General features: G+C 46.9%; 1 protein-coding gene across 1 annotated transcript; it reads left to right on the top strand.

The window, feature by feature from the left end:
- The first annotated feature begins 5,116 nt into the window (after positions 1-5,116).
- LOC119286302 (BTB/POZ domain-containing protein At3g56230-like) lies at positions 5,117-6,951 on the top strand. The gene is made up of 3 exons (XM_037565681.1): positions 5,117-5,420; positions 5,862-6,038; positions 6,142-6,951. Exons 1-3 carry the CDS (start codon positions 5,223-5,225, stop codon positions 6,622-6,624), a joined length of 858 nt encoding a protein of 285 aa, XP_037421578.1. The 5' UTR covers positions 5,117-5,222; the 3' UTR covers positions 6,625-6,951.
- Positions 6,952-11,832: the final 4,881 nt, after the last annotated feature.

Below are 11,832 nucleotides of genomic sequence, written 5' to 3'. Positions count from 1 at the left end.
GTATGTTGTTATGCGGTTTCACCAATAAAGATCTTCATAGAATATGTAGGAGCCAATATGAGCATCTAGGTTCCGCTATTGGTTATTGACCGGTGATGTGTCTCGGTCATGTCTACAGAGTTCTCGAACCCGTAGGGTTCACACGCTTAATGTTCGATGACGATTTGTATTATGAGTTATGTGATTTGATGACCGATATTTGTTTAGAGTCCCAGATGAGATCGGGGACATGACGAGGAGTCTCAAAATGGTCGAGAGGTAAAAATCGATATATTGGAAGGATATATTCGGACATCGGAAAGGTTTCGAGTGATTCGGGTATTTTTCGGAGTACCGGAGAGTTACGGGAATTCGCCGGGAGAAGTATTGGGCCTTATTGGGCCATACGGGAGTAGTGGAGGCAGGCCAAAGGGAAGGAGGCGCCCCCCCATAAGTTCGAATTGGACTAGGGAAAGGGGGCGGCGCCCCCCCTTGCCCTTTCCTACTCCCTCTCTCTTTCCCTCTTTCTTCTTTCCTACTCCAGAAAGGAAAAGGGGAATCCTACTAGGACTTGGGAGTCCTAGTAGGACTCCCCACACTTGGCGCGCCCCCTCTAGGACCGGCCTCCTCCTTCCTCCTTTATATATGTGGGCAGGGGACACCCCAAAGGCACAACAGACAACCTCTTAGCCGTGTGTGGTGCCCCCCTCCACAGTTACACACCTCGGTCATATCGTCGTAGTGTTTAGGCGAAGCCCTGCGCCGAACTTCATCATCACCGTCACCACGCCGTCGTGCTGACGAAACTCTCCCTCGGCCTCAACTGGATCAAGAGTACGAGGGACGTCACCGAGCTGAACATGTGCAGATCGCGGAGGTGTCGTATCTTCGGTGCTAGGATCGGTCGGATCGTGAAGATGTTCGACTACATCAACCGTGTTGTCATAACGCTTCCGCTTACGGTCTACGAGGGTACGTGGACAACACTCTTCCCTCTCGTTGCTATGCATCACCTAGATGGATCTTGCATGTGCGTAGGATTTTTTTTGAAATTACTGTGTCCCCCAACAATTCGGACATCGGAAAGGTTCCGAGTGATTCGGGTATTTTTCGGAGTACCGGAGAGTTACGGAAATTCGCCAGGGAAGTAGTGGGCCTTAATGGGCCATACGGGAAAGGAGAGAAGGGCCTCAAGGGTTGCCCGCCCTCCCTCAATGGCAAGTCCAAATTGGACTAGAGAGGGGGCGGCGCCCCCCTCTCCTTCCTTCTCCCTCTCCTACTCCTTCCCTCTCTTCCCTCATGGAAAAGGAAGGGACTCCAACTAGGATTGAGAATCCTAGTTGGACTCCCCCTATAGACGCGCTCCTCCTAGGCTGGCCTCCTCCTCCTCGCTCCTTTATATACGTGGGCAGGGGCACACCAGAGGCACTCCAAGATTTGTCTTAGCCGTGTGCGGTGCCCCCCCCCTCGACAGTTACACACCTCGGTCATATCGTCGTAGTGCTTAGGCGAAGCCCTATGCCGGTAACTTCATCATCACCATCGCCACGCCATCGTGCTGGCGGAACTCTCCTTCTTTCTCAACTGGATCAAGAGCCCGAGGAACGTCATCGAGCTGAACGTGTGCTGAACGCGGAGGTGCCGTACGTTCGGTACTTGGATCGGTTGGATCGCGAAGACGTTCGACTACATCAACAACGTTACTAAACGCTTCCGCTTTCGGTCTACGAGGGTAAGTGGACACACTCTCCCCCCTCGTTGCTATGCTTCTTCTAGATGGATCTTACGTGGTCGTAGGCAAAAAAATTTAATACTATGTTCCCCAACATCTAGTTGGTCAAACCAAACCAAAATTTCGAAAAAGAAATACAAGGCTATAATAATCATGCATAAGAGAGTTCAACAAAGACTCGAATAATATTCATAGATAGATCTGACCATAAACTCGCAATTTATCGGATCCCAACAAACACACCGCAGAAAAAGAGTTACATCAAATAGATCTCCAAAGAACATCGAGTAGAACATTGTATTGAAGATTTAAAAGAGAGAAGAAGCCATCTAGCTACTGCCTACGGACCAGTAGGTCTGTGGTAAACTACTCATGCATCGTCGAAGGGGCAAGGGTGTTGATGAAGAACCCCTTCGTGATCGTTGACCCCTCCGGCAAGGTGCCGGAAAAGGCCTCTAGATTGGATCTCATGGTTCTGGAACTTGCGGCGGTGGAAACTCTGATCTCTCTGCTCCCCTAGGGTTTTGGGATTTTAAAGTATTTATAAGCTGATAGGCGGTGGAGAGGGGGCCTGTGGGCCCCACTACCCACTAGGGCGCGCCAGGGGCCTCTGGCACGCCCTGGTGCCTTGTGGGCCCTGTGGGCCTCCCCTAGGGCACTTCATTGGCTCTCAAGTTGTATTATGTCCAGAAAAAAATCATCAAAAAGTTTCGTGGTATTTAAACTTCGTTTGGTATTGATATTCTGCGAAGTAGAAAACAAGCAAAAAAACAGCAACTGGCACTGGACACTATGTCAATAGGTTAGTCTCAAAAAATATATAAAGTTGCTATAAAATAAATGTAAAATATCTAAGATATATAGTATAACAGAATGGAATAATAAAAAATTATAGATACGTTGAAAACGTATCAGCAAGCCTTTGGGTCACCCTTAAGCAAGGGCGGAGCTCTGTAGGGGCAGAACAGGGCCATGGCCTGCCCAGGAATTTGTCAAAAATAAATTAACTATGTGTCATCTTAGCCCAGCCCACTGAGCCCACGCATGCACATGTACAACATCTCGTCTCCTCGTCTCAGGCACGCACAGGCTTCCCCAATTCTCCATCTTCTCTGTAGACGCTGCCGACCGCCGTGGAGCAACCGGAGCGCTGTGGAGCAACCGACCACCAGTTACCAGTGCGTGCTGCCAGCCATCAATTCCTGCCGTTGGTTTCCTCCGACTCCAAGTCGCATGACCTGAGCGAGCCCCCTGCCGCATCACACAGGTACATGGTCAATTAGATAAGCAATAGTCTGATTCTTTGACTTGGAGATTTTGTTCAGTTCCATGCATCCAGTGATCAGTCTTGCTAGTGAAGTAGTGATAAATAAAAACCTAATGATTTGATTTTATGCAAATTGCAATTAGGTACTCATGGGCAAGGACAATCAGACTCATAAAGAATTGATTTGTTCTTCAAAAGAAAAAGAGAATTGATTTTGGTACATATTATATACATATCTTCTAGCAAAACCTTGTGACATGTCCTTATGATTCATAATTTGGAAAAAAAATTGTGCTCTTCTTTAGTCCGGCCCGTTCAACTTTCTCTTTCAAGCTCCGCCACTGCCCTTAAGGCAAAGAAGTTAGGGTCTTTTATTTTGCAAGAGTAATCACCATATTGTGTTAAGGATGTGTGATGCAAAAAAATCTATTCTTTCTTTATACAGGACGCAAAGTTTTTGCCTCCGTTTCAAAAGAAAAGGCAGCCCGACCGATCCTACGCTACGGCTAGCCGGCTGACATGCAGGACCATGCATGATGAACGCCGGATTCATACCCCGTTTACCTCTCGGTGATCGTGATTGCACGACGACAGGCTAGGCGAACGTACGCACAAACCTACTCTTACGCACGTTTGCAGTTCCGATCTCCTTTCAGTTTGATATATAGATGATCGACGATGGCGTTGCAGCTTGATTGATAAACCAACAAACGCACGCTTTATCATCAATGCGCACACCTTACATGCTTGTTAAGCTAGTACAATCAATTGGAAAAAAGGACCGCACTTTTTACACTGGCGCGCGGCGCTTTCTGAGACAGTGATTGCACGAACATGCCTTCAAATTCCCCACGAAACAGATATGATTACACTTACACATATTTTCTGCGTATATTTGTTGGATTGTTAAATTTGTATACAATGTTGCCGTTGTCACAATCAATACTACGTGGCAAACATTCTTCCAACAATCATATTCCGGCCTCTTGTTTATTTCGTTCCAACTGAAACAACTCATGCAGATATGGTCGGGTCGGATGAGTTGGGGGGTAGTGGTTAACCTGTTAATGATGTAGTACGTGCCAACCTCCAAGCTTCCAACATCTTTGAGGTCGCTCCCCAAAAGTCTCTTCTTCTCAGGTTGGAAAGTCCCTCTCAGCATTCTGCTCCATGATTCCTTCATGCAACATCTTAGAACCATCCAATTGTCTGAATTTATTTTTCTGAACATTGTGTTCTTATGATGTCCACTCATATTTGAGGAGAGAGGGAAAGAAACACGGAACTGAAGACACCGTCTGTTGTCCTTCCTTCTTAGAACATACGTCTCCTGTCTACCTCACAAGCATACTGCAGAATCAAGATCTCTTTTTTTCCCCGAAAATTGCAGAATCAAAATTATATTACTGCATTAGTAACAGCTGGTCACAAACTGCACAGGGAACCTTAAGGGAAAAGGGTGAAAGAAATATAACACTTTGGCACCAGGAAAAAAGACGACTCGATTGTGTGCATCATAATGATGCAGAGACGGAGGTTTCAACCTCCATTTCAAAAAGAAAAATCATGACTGCTCTGTTATGCCGAGATTCAAAATTACATCGAAATCAATTATGCACATAGCTAAAACGCGTTTGATATACAGCTGTGGCTGTGTTTGGTACATAGTAGTTGGCCTTGTCTATCTTTCTTATCCAGTAGACAAATTGTACCTAAGCCCACCATTAAAGAAAATTCCAACAGCCGATATCTGCACGATTTCTTTACAGGCAAGACATCCTTTCTTTCTGGTGGGGAATTAAAATCTCGAGAGCCAACTGCAATAATATTTGCCGATGATTGGTTATCCTGCTCATTTTAATAGTATGCAAGTACATATGTGTTACCGTGTTGGAAAATGGCAGGTCAGTGTGTGTGGACAATGTCCATGCAGCAACTACATTGATAAATTCCTCACACGTCTTTATCTTTTGGAGTACATTCGTTATGAGAATTAAGCCTAGAAGAATACAGTGGAGGAGAATTTTTAATTAATTAGTTCCACGTACTGCTTGTGGTTGCTTTAGTCGGCTAGCAACCACCAAAAATACTAGTCCTTGAAAAGAAATATAGAAGCAAGCAACACACCATCCTCCTCCCTCCCTTCTCCCGGACATCTTTATATCCTCACGCAGCGCACGGCAATGGCGACCTTGCTGCCACCACCACGACCACCACCACCACCATTGCCAAGGAGAACGAAGCATGGACTGCTGCATCTGCGGCCCCATGGCCGCCATCTACAGGCCTCCGAGGAACACCATATGCTCCCCGTGCTACGAAGGCTCCAAGGCCATCATCGCCTTCCTCAACGACGGCGATCACGCCGCCGGTGACGGCCAGGACGAGCGTGGCTTGGTGACCCCCCGCGGATTGATCAAGCACAGAGACAGCTCCACCAAGGCAAGAACTCTCAAATTTATTAATCCTCATGGTCTCCAATGTTGCATATCAATCGTGTGTACTTAAGCTGTCACGAACTGTGATGGAGCTCTGCATGTAAGCAAGCAAGATACTTAAGCTGATGTCCTATGGCGAAATATCGTTTCCATAGAAACACGAAAGACCTGCATCTGCATGCGACGGGCGCCTTAATTAGTTCGTCCATCGTGGTTTGTTTGCTCTGCCGTCACCGCCAGTACTATCTTACCGACCGGCGAGCCGCATGTCTCCGTCACAGAATTGCATGCATGTCTGAACAGAAAAGTTTGGTCGGTGAGAATGACACTTGACGCCACTCTCATGATTGACGCTTCTAATGTTCAGTTAAAGTTTTAAAATGCGTAATCAGTAACGCCGGGAAGTCATTACCCTAAATTTTCTTTCTTTGTGATGTTGAAGCAGGGGATGAGAGAAGCATGGGAGCAGATGAAGGAGATGAGAGACAGGGAGGAGGCGGCGAACCAGCGGGCTGGGTTCCTCGAGCAGGGCTTCGGGGCGGCCTGGGTGGAGGGAGCCCACACCGACATAGTCGTCAAACCAGGAAATGGGCCGCCGATCCCGGCCCACAAGGCCATCCTGGTGAGCCGCCTTCCTTTATGTCCATCATCACCGCCGGCCCTTTGGGGTTTAGGCCCGCTGATGAATAAACGAATAATTAACCCCGGCCGTGCATTGCGTGCAGGCGGCGAGGTCGGAGGTGTTCCAGCACATGCTGTGCTCCGACGAGTGCAAGGCGGCCCCCGCCGGCGGCTGCGTCTCCCTCCCGGAGCTAGCCCACGACGAGCTCTCCCTCTTCCTGGCCTTCTTATACACCGGGACCCTCGACGCGGCTGCGGCGGCGACGGCGACATCGGCGTCGGAGCGACGGCTGCACGCGCTCCTGGTTGCGGCAGACAAGTACGACGTGCCGTTCCTGGGGCGGGCGTGTGAGGCGCGGCTGGTTGCGGCGATGGATCCTGGGAATGCGTTGCGGACGCTGGAGGTGGCCGATCGTGTCAGCTCGGGCGGCGCGCTGAAGGAGCGCGCCATGGGCACGGTGGTGGAGCACGCGGAGCAGGTGGTGTTCTCCGACGAGTACCACGACTTCGCCGTCAGGAACGCCGGCTTGTGCGTCGAGATCACCAGGGCGCTGCTCGCCAAGGCCGCCGGCGCCAAGAAGGCGTGAAGTGCACATGTATATAGCTAGATCCTAGATGCAGCTGTTTTTTTTCCGGGCACAGAAAAGTCGTTGCATGTACACCCGGTGCGATCAAATGCAAGAGTAATTCAGGCTCCGTCAGTTCAGGGCTGGGCAACTTGGGTCATAGGACATCAGCTATCTTACTTTAGATGGACCCATACCTTGTGTTCGACCCTGCAGTCTCACCCCACTATGAGGTGTTTTCGATCCCATATGTACCCGTGGATCCTGCACAAGATTCCATGGAATGGCCACCATCCTCGTGGCTGTTAGATGTATTCTCATCTAGTACAAGGCAATGGCACGATAAGTCTTTTCTCCGCCAAGGCGAGGCCATGGGGACAGTGGCTAATGCGCGACTAGATCCTATGATGCCGTGCTCGGGCGGTCCAAGGTGACGATATAGTGTGTATTGGCGAGGATCACTTTATGTTCATTGCCGAGGTGTGTTTGTCGTGAGGTAATACATCGATCTTAGTATATTTTTTTTCGAAAAGGAGGTTGTCCCCCGGCCTTCGCATCAGACCGATGCATGCGATCATCTCATTAATAAGCAAAAGATTCAACAAAGTCTCCAGGTCTCAAAAAGGTGCAAAGCCTCACAAAGAGCAAGAAAAACATGAAACGGGATAGCCACAACCGGCGGAATAAAAATAGATAAGAAGCTCTAACAATGATAACATTTTGGATCTTAAATATGGTAGGGGAGGCTTCTTTAGGCACGTCGACTTCCTTGACTTTCACCCCTACAACGAGGTTATTTTCTTGGGTTTCTCATTTAAAGTAGTGGCTTATCATTTGAAAACCTTAAAGGTTCAGTATCTAGGTGACATCCGCCCAAGTGATTACTACCTTGCACACACAAATGGCATGTACGGATTATTCCATACACCCCGTGCATGATTGGAGAGCTTCGAGAGCACGCTTCAAGGAGTCATTTTGACTATTTGGCTACATCAGTTTAAGGAATGGTAAGCCTTCTCCAATTTACTTTTATTGACCGTCTCTTTGAAACTGCTCCAACTGGCTGGTTGCGCGATCAACATGGGTCATGTATTTTTTAGACGATTCAAGGTCCAAGTCAAGTGTCGAGAAGTGTTGGGCGGCTTTGCTTTAGATTGTTTCTTCACCTGTTTGATCAATTTTTCTAGTTGCATAAATGAGTAGACATCTACTACTGAATTCAAGTCAAATTTTGTACCGGTGAGGAATTTGGGGACATGTTGTGCAATTTTGTTGTGTACTTTCGAATTCTAAGCTTTCGATTGATTCATTTGAATCCTCGATGACTCACTTGGATGGACGGTTGGTGTAGGTGCTCAACTACAATGATTTTGATGTATTGTACCTAAAATACCTAACATTATATAACAGGACACACATGAGGGTGTCAAGGCGATTGTTTTTTAAGGTGATTTTGATCACCTGCTTCGAGTCGACTCAGAAGACGGGAAGATAATTTTTGACCTACTGTCAGGGTGATTTCGATCACCCTTCGAGTTGACGGCGTCCTCTTAGGAGACAAGGAAAATAATACTTTAGACCATGTATGATGATTCCGATGCCTAAGAGAGTTAACCTCTACCCAATAAATTTTAGATAAATAAACGTTTTTCCATCACAACGGCAAGAATGGCTGTGCGGCGAGATGACCAGGGCGCTGCTCACCAAGGCCGTCGGCGCCAAGAGGGCATGAAGTGAAGATGCATATAGCTAGACGCGATCGTTTCTTAATATGGACACAGACGACAGGGTTTCTTTTATGTACATGTCTGTCTGAAACACGTTCAATGCCAAGATTAATTCAGGTTTTGTGTCAAAGTGCGTAATACAAGCAGTACCGAGTTGCGGTTTTGCTCCACTTGTGCGCACCCGCCTAGGTTTTTTCAGAGAATTTAAAGAGCTTTATTCAAACAAAAGAATTCCTGGGACAATCAGCCAAAAGGCTGGTCAGCAGGAAAGGAGATGGCCAACATAAGGGCATTTCTAACCGGTCCTCTATCCGACCGTAAGGGAGGATAATTTCGATTTTCCTCCCATATGGCGCACCTAACCAATCCCCAGTTCACTGTAAGGGAGAAAAAATTATCCAGTGACACCTCTCATTTCCCTAAACATACTCGGCCGTTGCGGCTCCGAGTAAAAGCCACGCCTCTCCCACGTGTTGCCTCCCGCCACTTCATCTTCGTCGGCGCGCCTCCCGGCGATCGACCACCGACCCCGCTGCTACCTCGTTGCCTTTCTTGGCCCCTGCCGTCCTTCTGCCCGATGTCGCTCCCGTTCGGCTGCCGTCTTCGGAATCAAGGTGAAATGTCGCCGCCGTCGGCATAGCTGATTCATCGGATTGCTTCTAAACTCTTCATTTTCTGTCAGCCACCACATCTCACCTTGCTTGCACACCACTTCAGGTCATTCGCACGCGCCGCCACCCGTTGGTTTGGTCTAAACGACATTGGCCGGCTGGTGCACCACCACCGCACTGTAAGTGTTCGACGAATTGCCTAGTTGAGTTTTTTTGTTAGTTTCTTTTTTAACCGAGTCGTTTGGATTGAACGTAGCCATTTGAATTATAAATGAAGAGGTTGACGTAGATGGTCTTGGAAGACTCATCGTCATCTCAAGAGGAAGAAGACGACGATGACTTCGACACCATTTTAGGCATGATTTTCAACGATGATGTTCGGCGGCCTAGGAGAGGATCACAGTTTGACCTCATACACATCAACCGTGATAGAGTGGGGGGACCATGCCAAGATCATGAGAGACTACTTTGATCCAAAGCCAGCCTGTTGGGGATATTACTACCGGACATAAATCGGCCAGGAGAGGCCGGATTATCCCCATGATGATTACTTTATTTGAATCCCATGGAGACAAAGATGGTGGCGCTTCCTGAAGGCCCAAGGCCCAAAGGCGGGTTAAGGACTGTAGACATAAACCGACATTGATGCATGCTACCTCTTGAGCACTGCGTTGGATTTCCCCGAAAAGGAGAGGATGATGCAGCAAAGTAGCATAAGTATTTCCCTTAGTTTTTGAGAACCAAGGTATCAATCCAGTCGGAGGCCACGCACAAGTCCCTTGTACCTACACAAAAACAATAGCTCAACGCAACCAACGCGCTTAGGGGTTGTCAATCCCTTCACGGTCAGTTACGAAAGTGAGATCTGATAGAGATGATAAATAATATTTTTGGTATTTTTGGTATAGAGATGCAAAGTAAAAAGTAAAAGCAAAACAATAATAAAGTGATGGAGATTGATATGATGAGAAAGAGACCCGAGGGCCATAGGTTTCACTAGTGGCTTCTCTCAAGAGCATAAGTATTCTACGGTGGGTGAACAAATTACTCTTGAGCAATTGACAGAATTGAGCATAGTTATGAGAATATCTAGGTATGATCATGTATATAGGCATCACGTCCGAGACAAGTAGACCGACTCCTGCCTGCATCTACTACTATTACTCCACTCATCGACCTCTATCCAGCATGCATCTAGAGTATTAAGTTAAAAACAGAGTAACACCTTAAGCAAGATGACATGATGTAGAGGGATAGTTTCATGCAATATGATAAAAAAACCATCTTGTTATCCTCGATGGTAACGATACAATACGTGCCTTGCTGCCCCTTCTGTCATTGGGAAAGGACACCGCAAGATCGAACCCAAAGCTAAGCACTTCTCCCATGGCAAGAAAAACCAATCTAGTAGGCCAAACTAAACTGATAATTCGAAGAGACTTGCAAAGATAACCAATCATACATAAAAGAATTCAGAGAAGATTCAAATATTATTCATAGATAAACTTGATCATAAACCCACAATTCATCGGTCTCAACAAACACACCACAAAAATAAGATTACATCGAATAGATCTCCACAAGAGAGGGGGAGAACATTGTATTGAGATCCAAAAAGAGAGAAGAAGCCATCTAGCTACTGACTATGGACCCGTAGGTCTGAAGTAAACTACTCACACTTCATCGGAGAGGCTTGGATGATGATGTAGAAGCCCTCCGTGATCGATGCCCCCTCCGGCGGAGCTCCGGAACAGGCCCCAAGATGGGATCTCGTGGATACAGAAAGTTGCGGCGGTGGAATTAGGTTTTTGGCTCCGTCCCCGATTGTTTGGGGTACGTGGATATATATAGGAGGAAGAAGTACGTCGGTGGAGCTTCGAGGGGCCCACAAGGTAGGGGGGCGCGCCCTGGGGGGGCGCGCCCTCCACGCTCATGGCCGCCTCGTGGCTTTCTTGACGGAGGGTCCAAGTCTCCTGGATCTTATCTGATGAGAAAATCACGTTTCCGAAGGTTTCATTCCGTTTGGACTCCGTTTGATATTCCTTTTCTTCGAAACCCTAAAACAGGCAAAAACAGCAATTCTGGGCTGGGCCTCCGGTTAATAGGTTAGTCCCAAAAATAATATAAAAGTGGATAATAAAGCCCAATAATGTCTAAAACAGTAGATAATATAGCATGGAGCAATCAAAAAGTATAGATACGTTGGAGACGTATCAAGCATCCCCAAGCTTAATTCATGCTCGTCCTCGAGTAGGGAAATGATAAAAAGAGATTTTTTGATGCGGAGTGCTACTTGGCATAATTTTAATGCAATTCTTCTTAATTGTGGTATGAATATTCAGATCCGAAAGATTCAAGACAAAAGTTCATATTGACATAAAAATGATAATACTTCAAGCATACTAATTAAGTAATTATGTCTTCTCAAAATAACATGGCCAAATAAAGTTCATCCCTACAAAATCATATAGTTTAGTCATGTTTCATTTTCGTCACACAAGAATGCTCTCATCATGCACAACCCCGATGACAAGCCAAGCAATTGTTTCATACTTTAGTAATCTCAAACCTATAAACTTTCACGCAATATATGAGCGCGAGCCATGGACATAGCACTATGGGTGGAATAGAATATAATGAGGGGTTTATGTGGAGAAGACAAAAAGGAGAAAGTCTCACATCAACGAGGCTAATCAATGGGCTATGGAGATGCCCACCGATTGATGTTCATGCAAGGAGTAGGGATTGCCATGCAACGGATGCACTAGAGCTATAAATGTATGAAAGCTCAACAAAAGAAACTAGTGGGTGTGCATCCAACTTGCTTGCTCATGAAGACCTAGGGCACTTGAGGAGGCCCATTGTTGGAATATACAAGCCAAGTTCTGTAA

The sequence above is a fragment of the Triticum dicoccoides genome, chromosome 4A, assembly GCF_002162155.2.
Source record: "Triticum dicoccoides isolate Atlit2015 ecotype Zavitan chromosome 4A, WEW_v2.0, whole genome shotgun sequence".
NCBI lineage: Eukaryota > Viridiplantae > Streptophyta > Magnoliopsida > Poales > Poaceae > Triticum > Triticum dicoccoides.
The sequence above is the reverse complement of the archived record's forward strand: the minus strand, read 5'-3'. Positions and strand labels throughout refer to the sequence as shown.